The sequence below is a fragment of the Seriola dumerili genome, unplaced genomic scaffold, assembly GCF_002260705.1.
Source record: "Seriola dumerili isolate Sdu_G_001 unplaced genomic scaffold, Sdu_1.0 BDQW01000035.1, whole genome shotgun sequence".
NCBI classification, from domain to species: domain Eukaryota; kingdom Metazoa; phylum Chordata; class Actinopteri; order Carangiformes; family Carangidae; genus Seriola; species Seriola dumerili.
Genome location: NW_019174290.1, coordinates 1,168,141 through 1,183,927, shown reverse-complemented (window position 1 = coordinate 1,183,927; position 15,787 = coordinate 1,168,141). Strand labels below are relative to the sequence as shown.

Below are 15,787 nucleotides of genomic sequence, written 5' to 3'. Positions count from 1 at the left end.
AGTAATATGATAAAGAAAAACTGCAAATCTTTTGAAAGGCTGAAATCTTTTGTTCGACTGACACTACTGAAACTATTGATCTATTACCAAAGTAGTTGCTGATTATTTTTCTGACGACTGATCGATTAATCGACTAAATGTTTCAGCTCTAAAAATACATGCAAAGTGAATACATACATTTTGCTCATAATACTCATTCACTTTTATGAAAGTAAATTTTGAATGCAGTTCTTGAGTATCCGTACATTGTGGTATTGCTAATTTAACTTAAGTAAAAAAAAAAAAAATCTAAATACTTCTTTCACTATTCCTAAACTAAGTTAGTGACACTGTGTGTAGCTTCTATCCATTGGGGATCTATAAACGTGCTACACACCGCACAGCGTCGGCGCGCACGCACGTATTCTCTCGCTCCGTATTATTGAAACCAGCCACCATGGGGAGTTAAGGGCAAGACGACGGGTTATTTTCGTTAATATTTAATATTAGAAAGCTATCCATATGCTGCGTTTTGGAGCTAACAGTTCGTGCCAGTATCCCCAATGCAGCGGATTACGGGGAACGGGCTTTCAGAGACGGTAGGACGGACACTTTTGTGGAAAACACGGGACGTTAACGCACCTAGCTAAGCTAGCCAGTTAGCAAGCTAACCAAAACTAGCTGGCACTGCAGCCAGCAGAGTGGAAAACGTGCCCTCGCTTTCTTGTTTTGTTTGATCTTAAATCGGCTGATTTGTCGGAGTTAATCAGTTGGAAAGTTGGCGTTGCTTCTGTACGAGTTTGCTTCGCACGAATAAATGTACAAAGTACGCCTGTGTGGAAGTGTTTTGCATGCAGGCCCGTCTTGTGTGGTTGTAGAGTTTGTTTCTGTACCCATCCCCCACCGTCTTTGCAGGCCAAGATGAATGAGATTCTCACTTTAAAGCACTGGCATTGGTGGTGGCATTGCTACAAGGCTAGCTAGCTGTCTTAGCTTGTTAACAAATGTTGATTATATAGAATATTTTTGCTTAACTACACGAAGTGTGAGCTTTGTTTTGACAGCTTCTGGCGCTGGTTTGGGACTCTTAAACTGACGACAAAAACTTACTGCTGAAATTCAGTTTGAACATTCACGTACACAGCATTAAATTGTTGGTCAGTCTGGAGTCTCAGTTGGTATTTGCAAGTAGGTGACGGTAGTAATGATATTTGTTTCTAAAATCCTATCTGTTAGTCAGCTTACATGCTAAGTTAACATTCAATCGCATTATTTTTAGTTTTGTGATAAGATTCTCCTCATTGTCAAACACACTTATCTCCTGTCCTATTCAGTTTCATGTTGTTCATGTTTTGCTCATCTCATTTTCTTGCTTAGTGGTACATATATGTGTGTGTGAGTGTGAGGATGAATAATTGATCTGACACAGTTTAGTAGGTGAGAGATGAGTCAGTCAGTTTCATCATATTAGTAATAATGTTTATTTCCTTTGAGCTAACACCCACTGCTGCAACTAACCGCTTTTCTTGTTTCCATCACAGGGTGAATCGTTTGCCAGCAGAATCATTGCTCGAGGCGAAGATCTGACCGCTGCCTTGTGCAATCAAAGACATGAGTGTTGTCAGAGAATTACATGGGATTGGGTACAGGGGTGGTGGTGGGGTTGTGGCCTCTCTGAGCGGCCCTACCCACTTCACTGAGGATGCCCCGCGACCCCCGGTTCCTGGTGAGGAGGGGTCTGATGTGGACCCCCCAGTCCAGTCAACGAACACCCGTCCAAACACCCTTTCCCAAACCCTCGGCTATCCCCCGTCATCCTCACTATCTAAAATGGGGGATCCATCAAGTTACACACCCTCCTCATCGTCTGCGACTCCGCGTCGCCCTGATCTGGACTTGGGGTATGAACCTGAGGGCTCGGCTTCACCAACTCCACCTTACCTGAAGTGGGCTGAGTCACTTCACTCTCTCCTAGATGACCAGGAAGGAATCCAGCTGTTCCGAAACTTCCTGTGCCAGGAAGGGTGTGCAGACCTTCTGGACTTCTGGTTTGCCTGCTCGGGGTTCAGGAAGACGAGCCAAGAGAAGAGGGCAAAGCTGGCCAAGGCCATCTACAGGAAGTACATTGTAGACGGAAGTGGGATTGTCTCCAGGCAGATCAAAGCAGCCACCAAGAGCTTCATCAGAGACTGTGTGGGAAGGCCACATCCAGACCCTGCGATGTTTGAACAGGTATTCAAGACACTGATTTCATGCTTGTAAAGATTCCTTACTAGAGAGGTGCATGTTGGATTACACAGGCCAGTGCAGGATGTTATAGATTTCTCACTGGCTGTATTCTGTTCATCTCAGTTCTATAATATTGTCAGGTTCAGCCCGGCTGAAATGTAAGCTGTTATGGTATCAGCCTGAGCAAAGCAGTGGGCTGGCAGCACACAGCAACTGAAACTGAATTATGCCTGTTTGCAAGTTCATATATGACACTACAATTGGCTTTGATGGCAGCTGTCTTTGTCTGCAACCTGATGCTGAGAACTTCACCTTTTTTTCTCTCACAGCTTTAATTACTTCTCTCCAGTGCACATTTGTAGGCCAAGTGTTATTGTTTAAATGCCCATAGATCCATCATAGTCCAGTTGTATGACAGTGTTTACTTCTACATTTGAGGAACTTGACAGCCACGTCTGCTTCCATCTCTGCTGGTGTCGCCGGCCTTTGAAAAGGCCAGGATTTGTGGAGAGTATATTAGTTGAAGAACATGCCAAATTCAATTTCATCATAGTATAGGTTGTATGTTCGTGTATGCATTCATTTTCTATAGAAAATTAATTGGAAGATCAATCCTATCTGCAGTCAGAATAAATGCTGTAAAACAGTTGTTGCAGCCTTCAAGCTTGTGAAAGACCAAAGCAACATTCAGCACTGCTCCACTGAAGAGATTTGTTTTGGGGCACGATCTATGGTCCTGGGACTAAAACCTAGATTCCTGCAGTCAAAACCTGAGTACCCCTAAAGGTTTCTGGGTTCTCAGTCATGTTCCTGTGGTCATAAAGGGTTGTGACATCCTTGCAGTAGAATTTAAATAGTATTCTATAATATGTCTCAAAAAAGGGTGCTGCTCTTGTTCTATACATGTCTCTGTCGAAGCACAGATTCATGTTTTCTTGTGTTTTTCTGCTTTAGCAAGTAAACCACAACAAAGGAGTTCAGTTTTAGTTTCAGGTTTCTTGCTCACCTACCTGTACCCTCTTTCACCCCTGATCTTTTTGATTCTCTGTATTCATTGCTCTCTTTTGGTATGACGTGGGTCTACTGTTCCGACCACATATAGTATATTAGAATCCTATCACAGATCTTGTTAGCAGAAATGTGTCCGACTGCAGTGCCTTACACAACTCCTTTTTTAAAGAACAAAATTACACAGAATGATATTACATAATTACCATAAAGAACCAAATTATTTTCACTGCAGCCAACCTTCCCTCGTGATCTTTTTTGCTTTCTTTTCTAAATGCTGTTTTTTTTTTTTGTTTGTTTGTTTGTTTTACAAGATTCTAGCAGTCAGTTAAATGTTGCTTTACTGTCAATACATTAAATTTCTTTCCCTAATTAAAAGACCATCAGACTTGCCGTCAAACCTAGTCAGGAGAAGGGTTGTGAAAGCACATCGAGTAATGCACGTTGACCCTTTCAGATAGAATGCCAGTGCGGGTTTAACACACTTCTCTGTGTCAGTATGCTCTGGGTATTAAACTAGCTGCGTAGTCGGTTACATAAATGCAGGTTTACCTCGGTTGACTGTGTTGGTCCGTAATTGGTAACAGTTTGCTATAGTGATTATTGTGGCTTGTGTTTACACTTACATGTAAAAGCTAAGCAGTGCAGCAATTGTGTTCAGTCAGGAGCAAGTGAAGAGCCAGGAGCTGGGTCACAACCTTTAACGCCATTAGTCTTTGCTTCAGTTTGAACAGTGTGTTCCATTGATGAGATTGCGCACTAATTGTGTTATTAGAAATGATGTGAAGTGATTGTTACATATTTAGGCAGCATTATGCGACCACTGTTTGTGTTTTCCAGGCCCAGACAGAGATCCAGGCCATGATGGAGGAGAACACATACCCTTTGTTCCTTAAGTCAGACCTGTACCTGGAGTACACACGGACAGGAGGAGAGAGCCCCAAACCTAACCCCAGTGATCAGAGTCCTTCATCGGGGCCAGCCAAGCCTGTGCCTGGGTACTTACCCACACTCGCTGAGGATGAGGAGTGGAGGTGAGACAAGCTTGAGACTTTGCATCACATCACTAACGTCATAGATCGCACTTTTCTGACTTGCTCAGGGCAAACACTGACAAAACATTCTCATAACTAGTGAAATAATTAAATTAATGCTTGTGATGATCTTAGGTGTGGGGGAGGAGGAGTGAGGGAGGTGGAGGAAGAAAAAGATGTGGAGGAGTGTGGAGACACACCAGCTGGTAGGCTGACTCACAGCCTGCTGATGCAGACAGCACCGCAGAGAGCCACGTCCAGCAGGAGGAGGCAGGACAGCAGGGAGTACAGGTGTGTGTGTGTGTGTGTGTGTGTGTGTGTGTGTGTGTGTGTGGGGGAGTGAGTGTCAAGGTTCTTGCACTCATAAAAATGACTGTGATATTATTTCCTGTAACACTGAACATTTTTTCATTACTATTGGAACATTTCAGTGGTCATTTAGCCAATATTGGTAATGATACCAATATTTGTCCTTTCAACAGAATACCATGTGTAGTGTATACCCGTGACCTTTCACCTGTTTTATTGTAATAGTTCATATTGGTGCAAATGGTCTTAGGTGTTAAAAACTCTTCTTTTTAAACACATGTCCAAATCTGCTCATATCCATTGCTTTTTCATTTGTTTGGCTTTTCCTTTACGTCATATATCAAACAGAACAAAAATATGTGAGTACATTTCATCATAGGAAAAGTCTATTGATTCCTCACTTTAACCCTTTTTCTTGTTGCACCTATTTTGAAGCTAGATTGTTGTTTTCTTAATAAAATAGAATTTCAATGAGAAATTAATTATTGGAATATTTATTACAAATAATTATATTGTCTTAATTAAGTCTTGAGACATGTCCTGGTCATAGAAATGGTGTTTACTGTCATGGAAAAACCTCCTGAAAATTCATGTGTCAAAAATTCCTGAATTGTGTGCATGTATCAACATTTTAACATGAGCTCACCTCATTAAAATCTTCTCCACACAACCCCAGACCATGGAGGGAGCCGGTCAACCCATACTACGCGAACATGGGATATGCTCGCGCTCCAGCCACCAGTGCCAATGACAGTGAGCAGCAGAGCATGTCGAGTGATGCAGACACACTGTCGCTGACCGACAGCAGTGTGTAAGTACACACAGATCCACCCAGATTCACTGCACATATTCATTACTCGATTCACTCCTTTTACAATTCAGTTACTGGATGTTAATGTGCTTAATAACCATAGTGCTCCTCAGTAGTAATTAATGAGCTGTCAAGATCTGTGTTTGATGGTTGTTTATCTGTGTCTGTGTGTGCAGAGATGGTATTCCTCCATACAGATATCGGAAGCAGCATCGTAAAGAGATGCATGAAAGTGCCAAAGCCAATGGACGTGTGCCCCTACCTCATATACCTGTGAGTTAAACAGACACTGTTCATTTTAATAAATAGCTGCAAGAGGGTTACCTTGTCACACAGTTGTTATATTGATATTAACATAACGAGATAAACACATTTCTGAGCTTTCCCAGTATTTTCTTTATTGGAATGAGTACATCTATATTTATGTCTGAAATGTTTTAGCTACTTGTTAATTTTCAAATTTGGCTCATAAATTTGAGCAGCAGATGTGTACAGGAATTTATGGCTTCTAATTTTTGTTGATGTGTCTACATGCAGCGCACGTACCGCATGCCAAAGGACATCCACGTAGAGCCTGAGAGGTTTGCAGCAGAGCTCATCAGCAGGCTGGAGACGGTTCTCAGAGAGAGAGAGGCTCAGGAAAGACTCGAAGAGAGGCTGAAGAGAGTACGACTGGTGAGTGTAAAACTGTGTATGTGCTTCTCATGATGTGATGGGATTTTGATACTGAGAGTGAAGCCGGAATTCATTGCAGTTGTTCACACAGTTGTTGATGTTGTTGTTGCCTCAGATATACTTGGTGAATTATGAGTGAAAGTCACATTGAGAACTTGGACAGTTTATCTCCTTAGTAATGAGAAACTGTGCGTTATGGTTGGCAAATCGGCTCGCAGTGAGTTCAGCAGCCGTGCAGGAGAGACACTCCATGCTGCGCCAGGATTTTAAAACCGAACTGTGGCCAGGATGTACACTTTACATTTCTCTGCCAGTGGAAATATGATGTTTTCACATCACAGCTGATAATCAAAAACAGGTGTATTGCAAAAGCATAAACCAGAAACTGTGATATAAATATCCTCCAAAAGTCTAATATTCAACGAAAACTAGCAACTTCAGATCCAGGTACAGCCCTAATTGTAAAAGATAATTAAATGATGTTTTACTTTATTCATGCTGGTTTACCAGAATGATCTTAATCATGTACATCATTTAAAAAAATGTCTTCTGTACTCTTGCTGTTCTGCTACTAGATATTTTCTGGCTGAACACACTCAGAAGCTGTAAACACTAAAACTAAATGGGGTGATTGATCAGCCAGTGGGACTTTGTTAAATTTGTACTAAATGTTCCAAATGTTATATCCACATAGTAAGTTGCGTATACAGCCTAATAATAATTTCTGTCAAAATAATATGTGTTGAAGTGTTTTTTCATTGATTTTCTTTTTTTAATAACATAAGGTTAAAATCACAGACAGAGAATCTGCAGCCAAATTTAAGCGTAGGCTGTTAAACGGTCACTGGGATATTTAATGATGACTCCTTATTTTTGATAAGAAAATGTCAAATAGATTGCATTATTTGTCTGAAATTTTCCAGCGCAGGCATGTTTGGAAAGGGGGATTTTTCTCAGTCCTCATCTTTGTGTGTTCATTCTGCTTCAAATAATGTTCATGTCCATTTAGAAATAAAATATTTGTCTGATATTCCCAACAGGAAGAAGAGGGGGACGATGCTGACATCTCCATGACAACCTCCATGTCTTCTCATAGCATACCACTCCCCCTCCCCTCATCGTTTCCACCTCTCTATGGCGCCCGTTATTCAGAGACCACTGCTAACACGGCAACAGTGACCACTTATGGCGGCCTGGTTGCCATGGAGGATTCCCACGACGACGACCCAGAATCTATCTTGGATGAACATGTATCGCGCGTGATGAAAACGCCGGGCTGCCAGTCGCCAGGGGCCACCAACAGCACCTTAGGAGGAGGAGGGGGCCGACACACTCCTCCCAAATCGTCACGCTCACCTGACGGGGGGATTGGACCGCCCCATTACCCGCCACACCGAGGGGGAGGTCACAGTCTGCCTGCTGCTGGGGTCAAAGGTAAGAGGCTGTGGAGGGGAAGGAGAGAGGGGGTGAAAGGGGGAGACAGCAGAGAGGATAAACCCCCAAACACTCTCGCAGCGTACGATGACCATCAAACATCTGCCCTTGTTATATTCTGTGTAAAGTAACCTGACGTATCAGTGGTGGTGGCTGTATTACTGTTCTTCACCGACTTTTCCACCTTGACTCCCTCTTGTCAGATGATAGCACATAATATTCTTTGATTGTGGACTGTGTATGTTGGATGGACTCATAATAAAGTCCAGTGCCTCTGTTGTTTGTAATGATGAAACGTGTCGCACAGTGCAATAGTGTGGCTCTTTAATGTGTTTTTAATAGTTTTTGAGCAACAGTGGAGATCTTTGACACAGCGAAAAGATGCATCAGGCTTTGGACACACGCTCATTTAATTGTTTTGGACTTTTAATGTAGTGTTGACTATGAGAAAAGTAGAAATGGCTTTATAAAGATAATATTAAAAACATTTCATGGTGAGCTGCTGTCGGAGAGATTGGCTTTTCAGGTGTGGAAATAACGTGTGCAGTGTGTGCTGTGGGCGTCAAATGAAGCTGCAGCAGCAGCAGTGTGTGTTGTACTTGAGTCTAGGATCTATTGAAGAGAGTCTAATAGCTCACTAATGGATCTCACCCTGATGTCTGTGTCAGGTATGCATCACCACAAGCAGCTGTACCACCACAGAGGACGAGAGGGACAGGAGGAGGCGGGCTCTAGGTCTCAGCCCAACTTCCTGTGGAACGGAGACCCGGCCGGCCAGTACGCAGGGAGAAGTCGTAACTATGCTGATGGGGCTGGAGCCAGCACGCTTGAGGGGATGGGTTACAGGTAAGCTGGTGTGGTTATATGTGCTGATCTTTATTAGGTCTTCAGCAAACTGTATGTGCTGTCTTTTACTCAGAGGACCTAAGTTTGTTTGTGTTACCTGTTCGTTCTGCAGTAGCAAAGGCAGCACGCTATCACGCCGAGGTTGCAAGAAGACTGCAGAGACATCAGGCAAAGGTGAGGAGAGTGGGCGTGGTCTGGAGACCCAGGTGCCACTGGAGGATCTGGAGAGAAACCAGAAGATCCTGCAGTGGATGATGGAAGGAGATAGACAAAGGAAAAGCTCCCATGGGTGAGTAATATAAAAATTGAACTTTTTATATTTAGAATTTCATATAAATTAATATTTGGTATATTTTCTTAATAATATTACTTTATTTATGGTGTGATAATGATAAATTTACCAGTTAAAAATGATCTTCTCTGTATGTATGTATGTATGTATACTGTATAATATCCGTCCGCATACGATTTACAAATGAAGATCAATTAAACCTTTAATAATTTTGGCCTCTTACGGGCATTGGAAACAAGCTGTAAACACAAGACTGGAATATTATGCCATTTCATTTGGAGTGGTGTTTGTGTCTACCTGATACAATATATTGTATATACAATACAAGTCCAATATTCACTCTCCTTTTAGCTCTGTTGGAGTCTCTCAACTCCTGCAGGAAATATCTGGTTCTTTATCTGCTATATTTTCAGCTAGGTAGTCGCTGCCTTGTAGAGTTTTTTTTATTGTTGTTGTTTTTTTCCTGAAAAAAGTGAGAGCAATGAGAGCACTTCGAGTGAAAACTGAAACAGTAAAGAGCTTAAAAGAAGCTATGTAGCTCTGTGGAGTTGAAGTGAACTGCAGAGTCACAAATTGTGTATGTCTTTTTCAAGTTAGGATTGCTATAAGAAGCCATCGCTAGTCTCTCCACCAAATGCCACAAAAGAATGCATGCACGCTCATATCACACCTCCATGTGTTCCTGCCAAAAAATACATTTTTAGCTCTGTCTTATCATGAGGATAATATTTGTGCACAGTGCCTTGTCCACCCTGTTATCAGTTACTTTTCCTCAAGAAGGCAGGATCGAGTGGAATCATATTAATGTAGCTGTGTAAAAAAAAAATACTCTAAATGCTTTGGTTCTGTAGTTATTTGAGGAGCTGTAAATCAGCATGAGTCTCAGTGAGTGCAATACATTAGTCTGTATATTTTTAGTCAAATCCCCTGACATTCATCCTCTCTCTCCCTCCCTGTTGTTTTTCCAGCGGCAGCACCAGTAGCTCCAGGAGGACGGGAACCAGCAGCGAGTCACCACGTCCAACTTCAGTGGAGCGGCCTGGAGCTGTGCATCCTTGGGTCTCTGCCCAGCTGCGTAACAACCCCTCTTCGGTGTCCGCCGCCATCCCCGGCTCATCGTCCGCCCAGGTCCAACCCTCGCACCCTTTCATCCAGGACCCAGCTATGCCCCCCAACCCGGCTCCCAACCCCCTCACCCAGCTGGAGGAGGCTAGGAGGAGGCTGGAGGAGGAGAGGAGGAGGAATGCACTACAGCAGGCCAAGCAGAGGTGAGATGTCAGGTCAATTTCATGTATGTAGCATAAAATTACATTTTCCGCAGTGGCCTGTGCTTGTGGCTATTTGTGGATGTGTTCTTATTTGAGTGTTTTGACATGGATTTGTTCTCTTTAAGGCATAAGTCTGGAAAGCGCCAAGTGTGTGAGAACATGACGGTCGCTTACTACTTTTGTGGAGAGCCAATCCCATACAGAACATCAGTCAAAGGCCGTGTGGTGACTTTGGGCCAGTTCAAGGAGCTGCTTACCAAAAAGGGCCACTACAGGTGAGAACATCTGATGCTGATCTGATATATTTGAAGATTATTAGAATTATTATATTACAGAAATGTCAACAGAAAAAGCTGCTGTTAACTTCTATGCGGCTCCACTCTTCACCTGCAAGCAAATAACTACATTTAAGTGTCATAATTTAATTTCTAAGTGTGTTAACAGTAAAACAAGTAAAAATATGATTGTATTTGCTCAGAGTAGATCTTAATTAAACATTGTATATAAGGGCTGAACGATATGCAAAAAAATCATATTGCGATTATTTTGTCAGATGTTGCAATTGCGATGTGAGTCATGATTTCAGTTGGAGTGGTCATTTTGAATTTCATTTTCATTGAGAAAAAAAATTATGATTTTTTTTTTGTTCCCCTTACATCTGGAGAATTTGATTTATAGGCAGGGGCATCTCGTAGTACAACATTGCTTTTTGCAATTTTTCAAAAAAGTTGCAGCCATATTGTGATTTCCATAACATATTGATTAATTGTTCAGCCCTATAATATATGGAGAATATAAGTAAACACGGCAAAATATCAGCATATCAATAGTAATAATATTTAACTGCAGAAATTGAATTTGCCACCTACAGTACAATTTAGAGGAACCTATTATTTGATCGTTTGGATCACTGTTTGGCACTTACACAACTGTAGTTGAGAACTAATGACTGTGTCTTTTGTGTGCAGGTTCTACTTCAAGAAGGTGAGCGATGAGTTTGACTGTGGTGTGGTGTTTGAGGAAGTTCGCGACGATGACGCCATCTTGCCTATCTTCGAGGAGAAGATCATCGGGAAGGTGGAGAAGGTTGACTGAAATTTGGGAACAGGAAGACGAAACAGATTTGCAAACAAAAGAGTTACATCATTTGGAAAAGAGGAGATTGGAAGAGAACATTGGGGTTGGATGGAAATTCAGCTTAGGAAATGAAAGAAAGAAAGTAGAAAGATGGAAGGAGCGATGTGTGACAGAGGGGAGATTGCGCTGCATGGTAGAAGCTCAAGTATTAAGGAGGTGGTTATTTTTTATGGAATATCTGGATATCTGCATCAGCGCCTGGATCAAACCCACATCAAGCGAAGAAGCTTGGCCAGATGAAACAGGAGCGGAGGAAAGGAACATAAATTATTTCACCTGTCTTGTCTCCACTGTGGATATTCGAGGAGGGCTGTTAAAATCTGATGTCTGACCAGTCTTCCACTTCCACTGCGATGGATGGAAAAGGGTGAGGGGACTGCTGGTAGGAGAGAGGATAAAGTAGTCTTCCACTTCTGCTTTGGAGGCGTCTGTCCTCCGCAGACCATTACGATGCTGCTACATTACCACGGAAACTCTTCAATCGGTGCTCGGGACAGTAAAGAAAGCAGTTTTGTTCCATTCGGGAGTCTCGCTGCCTTTTGCTGTCTCTGTTCCTCATCAGCTGGTGACAAGGGGAGAGGACAGAGGATTTTTGGGGAGTGGAACTTTTCGCCTGCTTCTCCTCTCACTGACTTCATAGCCTCAATACAGAGAAACTTTCTCACCCTTGATTCCTAGATGTCATGTAGTGATCTCTCACATCAACATGTTCAGACAACAGTTCTCTACATAACTTGTTTACCAAAGCTACATATTTTTGATAAGACAAGTATCCTAGCTACTTGTTTTCATTTTATTTGAATTGTGTATGTACAAGGCAGGTACTATTACTTACTAATGCAGCCTAATTTCGTCATATCTCAACTTAATTTTGTATTATTGTGTATGTTTTGAAGCTAGCTCATTAGTCATGTCAGGGCAGCCGTTCTCTTTGTTTCTTTCCTCTGAACCACATCCATGCACCTCAGTTCTGTACTGTTTACCTTTTGAGTGTGCAGTTCTGTTCTCCTGCGCGATAGATTTTGAACATAGGATAACTTCTTTTCTTTTTTTTTTCCATCCTCAAAAATCCTCATGAAACAGGGGAGTGCACACTAAAGGTGCGCCGTCTTTGACCACAGTATCTGTTGTTTTCAAACAGGTCACACTGTCCTGTCATGTATCTTCTAACTTTACTGCTATATCGAGAGCCTGTGTACATAACTCCGAGCTCAGTCTAGGTGCCTGCCTGCCTGGCCAGTGCCATTACTATCTAGAATGCTTATTCTGAAGCGCGTTGGTGAGTGTGAAAGCCCATGTCGGTCTTTGTATGTCTGAACTCAGCCAAAGAGCATATCGTACGTCCCGTATGCCTACATGCATGTGTCTGTGCAGTCCAAGTCTACGAGTATCAAATGTGCTTTTTTCATCATGAGCAGAAGGGAATCTCCTCTTCCTCTTGCAGATTCCCACACCTCAAACATCGTAGCTTAACTTTGAGTTTAAAATCTGGAGCTTATTTTAAAGGAATAGTTTGACCATTTGAAAAATGCGCTTATTTGTTTCCTTGCTGAGAGTTGGGTGAGAAAATAGACACTTTCATGTCTGTACGGCAGATATGAAGCCTACAGCAAGCAGTTGTTTGGTTTAACGTTTGTACGGGTTAAACAAACTAGGGCTGCAACTACTGATTATTTTTATCATCAATTTAATCTGCCTATTATTTTCTCAATTAATCAGTTGGTCTATAAAATGTTACCCCAGCACACTCTCCTAAAGTTTGAGACCATATCTATAAATTGCTTCGTCTGACCAACATTTTAAAAATAAAAAATATTTGGTTTTCTATCACTTAAGAGAAAAGAAGCAGCAAATTCTCACAATTAATTAATAATCTGATACTAGAGAGTGTTGGGTATTGATTGATTCAGGTCTAAAACTAACTAGATGATAAATGTTAATTAAGGTAGGTAGGTGTTACCTTTGAATAGAGCTGGGTTTCCCTCTGTTTGTAGTCTTTATGCTAAACTAAGCTAAGCTAACTGGCTGTTGGCTGCAGTTTCTCATCTAATGTACACACATGGGATTGGTATTGGATCTTCTCATATAACTCTCCATAAAGAAAGCAAAAAAGCTCATTTCCAAAGATGTCGAACTCTTCCGTCATGCTTTTAACATCACTGGAGTACAGCAATGAGGCCTCAGTGCCAGAGTATCATAAAATCATGAATATGAAACACAGTGTACACTGCACTGATGACACACCAGCTATGTAAGCTGAATGTAATCTGACTTTTTAAATCTTCTACCCGCTATATCCTCAAAGGAAAACCCTTCATTTGTCATGTCATTATGCCAGAGTCTACCTTCAGTGCTGATCTCCAACACTTGGTCTGACTGTGTGTTTTGTGTTTTCTATGCTGGTAGTTAACTGAATGTGTTCATCAAACAAAGGCGTCCGAGAGAAGGTCTTGCAGGAATGTTGAGTACAATTTGTCCTGGGTTTCCGCCCAGTAAGGGAAACATAGGATCATAAAACATTTGTCCTTACTTCAACACATTTTGCCTTCAATATAAAATTTTAAATTTAGATATGTATTTGTTTATAAAAAAAAATGTAATTTTAATAATCACCAAGCATGTTCTTTATAAGGAATGTTTTCCTGACGAGTTGAATTATCTATTTTGTTTTAATGTCTATGTGTAAAATGCTATGGCCCTCTGATATATTTTACCTGTTTTGCTGGATCGCCCAGGGACAGTTAAAATGACAACATTTGTTAAGAGTTGTTTCTTGTGATTATGATTTGATGGACAAAACAAACAAGCGCGTCTGTTGTGGTGTCGATTTGTGTGAAACACAGTGCCTTTATCATGTTATCTTTCAAAATATGTTTATTGAACCAATCCATGCTTTTTTTATTTTCAGTCAGTCCCGTTGTATTTTTAGCTGCAGTCATGCTTGCTCACTTCTGTTCTGATAGACTCTCTGCTGTAAATATGTACATTACCATTTCATACGTCTTCAGACCTGCACCACATGTCCATGGTGTTTCTGTTTTTCAAAGGTAAACGCCAAGATGTCACTGTGCTGGTTCCACTTGTACATTTCTTTTAAAAAGGTACTTCATAATAAAGATGTTGAATAAACCTTTCCTTGCAGTTATTTTTGAGGTGGTATTTTCAGTATTCCCCCACCTGTCTTTATTCACTTACGTTTCTTACTCTAACACACAACAGTGCACATAAATTGTCATACATTCATGAGTGGAAAGCAACAACATGAACTCAGGTACTGTACTGCAGTAAATTAATTAACTGCTACTGAACATCCCATGAAATCTTATCCATGTTTATTTTGTGACAGATTCTGCCACTTACCTCACAGAAAATGCCAAATATTTATACTATATTTATTTATACTATTTATACAACTTAAATATGTGGAGTGGTTAGACTGGTCACCTACATAAAATTACATCATCAATAATATCAAAAGGACCCCTCTTTAGAATCAGTTCTTTTTAGGACCTACATAAAAATTAAATGTAGTGTGAATTAAAAGGTGTTATTGCTGTCAATGAATCCTGCTATATGTTCTCATTAGCCACTTGTTTATTATTAGGTGAAATTGCTGTGAAAGCAACAGTTACTAAATTTTTGAACCTGAGAAGAACATATTGTGGGCAGCTAACTCGGTGCTCGGCCGGGCTGAGAGAGGGGTGAGTGGAGGCTGATGATTTTAACAAAACATTCCCAACTTAAGGTCCATGTACAAGCCTTTTGCAGAGCTTTTACCCAAATCGCACGGTCAGTATTTTTTTCAGTCACACTGCTATCTAGAAGGACTGGACTCTCAGGACTGAATATGTTGTTTTTTCCTTTTTTCCTGAGTAACCAGGTCAAAGTGAAATACTATGTACGTTTAACCTTTTAATTTAATAGCAGTTAATTTGATAGTAGTTACAAAAAATATTCAATAACCAAGTAATATTGATGTAAATAAGATATTGCAGTAGTGTAATTACTCAACGATTCTTCTCAATTATCTATGACAGTAAACGCAACATGGTCAGACAAGGCAACAATTTTGAATATGTTACCTTGGGCTCCCAGGAATAATTATGGGCATTTACTACTATTTTCTGGCATTTTATAAACAATAAATTGATTATTAAAGTAAATTACTATTAGACCTATGGTTAATGAAAGCAATTGTTGGTTGCAGCGTCACAGTGCTTTTGTGATGGAGTGATGCTACCTTGGTGCAGGTTTTCTATGTATTTATTACTTGATACTCAGAAACAATGGAAACAATTTGATAAAATCAGCTTTTACAACAAATCGGTGAAATATATATAAAGAAAACAGTTAAGGTTTAAAAGTAGATTTTGACACAGGGTCCCTCTACAAGACCAGATGGAGGACATATCATAGCTGATATTTTACTTCAGTGATGAAAATGAATTTGCTTCAATTAATCACATGTAGATCCAAAGGTTATGGAGTGAACCTGAGGTTTTTGCTTGGTAAACCAGCCTTCCCGAGTAATATATATTTTCAGGAGTGATTGTACTGTTGAGTTGGTATTTTTTAAACAAAATATGTGTGACTTAAGTGTAGCATCTGTTCTTCTCTTGATGCATGCATGAAAATAATTCAGAAACTGTACCTGAACGCCTCCTTGTAGATTTTATTTTTCTGAGTTAACGCCATAGGTTAACGCTGAGGATATTTGGTTGACGCACGACGTGAGGTCAAAGTTCAAATGTGACGTAAACACGTA

The 15,787-nt window shown here is 40.8% G+C and overlaps 1 protein-coding gene across 1 annotated transcript; it reads left to right on the top strand.

The window, feature by feature from the left end:
* The first annotated feature begins 427 nt into the window (after positions 1–427).
* On the top strand, positions 428–14,145 carry LOC111216635 (axin-1-like). Its single transcript, XM_022738227.1, has 13 exons — positions 428–578; positions 1,521–2,211; positions 4,057–4,250; positions 4,386–4,541; positions 5,236–5,370; positions 5,547–5,643; positions 5,908–6,045; positions 7,086–7,479; positions 8,148–8,325; positions 8,438–8,614; positions 9,586–9,885; positions 10,011–10,160; positions 10,854–14,145. Exons 2-13 carry the CDS (start codon positions 1,591–1,593, stop codon positions 10,978–10,980), a joined length of 2,667 nt encoding a protein of 888 aa, XP_022593948.1. The 5' UTR covers positions 428–578; positions 1,521–1,590; the 3' UTR covers positions 10,981–14,145.
* Positions 14,146–15,787: the final 1,642 nt, after the last annotated feature.

What these genes read in the sequence shown, in the direction of transcription:
- LOC111216635 (XM_022738227.1), top strand. Translation starts at nt 1,591, where the DNA reads ATGAGTGTTGTCAGAGAATTACATGGGATTGGGTACAGGGGTGGTGGT. An exon ending in TCGCTGACCGACAGCAGTGT is followed by an intron (nt 5,371 to 5,546) that starts GTAAGTACACAC and finishes CTGTGTGTGCAG; the next exon opens with AGATGGTATTCCTCCATACA. An exon ending in CTACAGCAGGCCAAGCAGAG is followed by an intron (nt 9,886 to 10,010) that starts GTGAGATGTCAG and finishes GTTCTCTTTAAG; the next exon opens with GCATAAGTCTGGAAAGCGCC.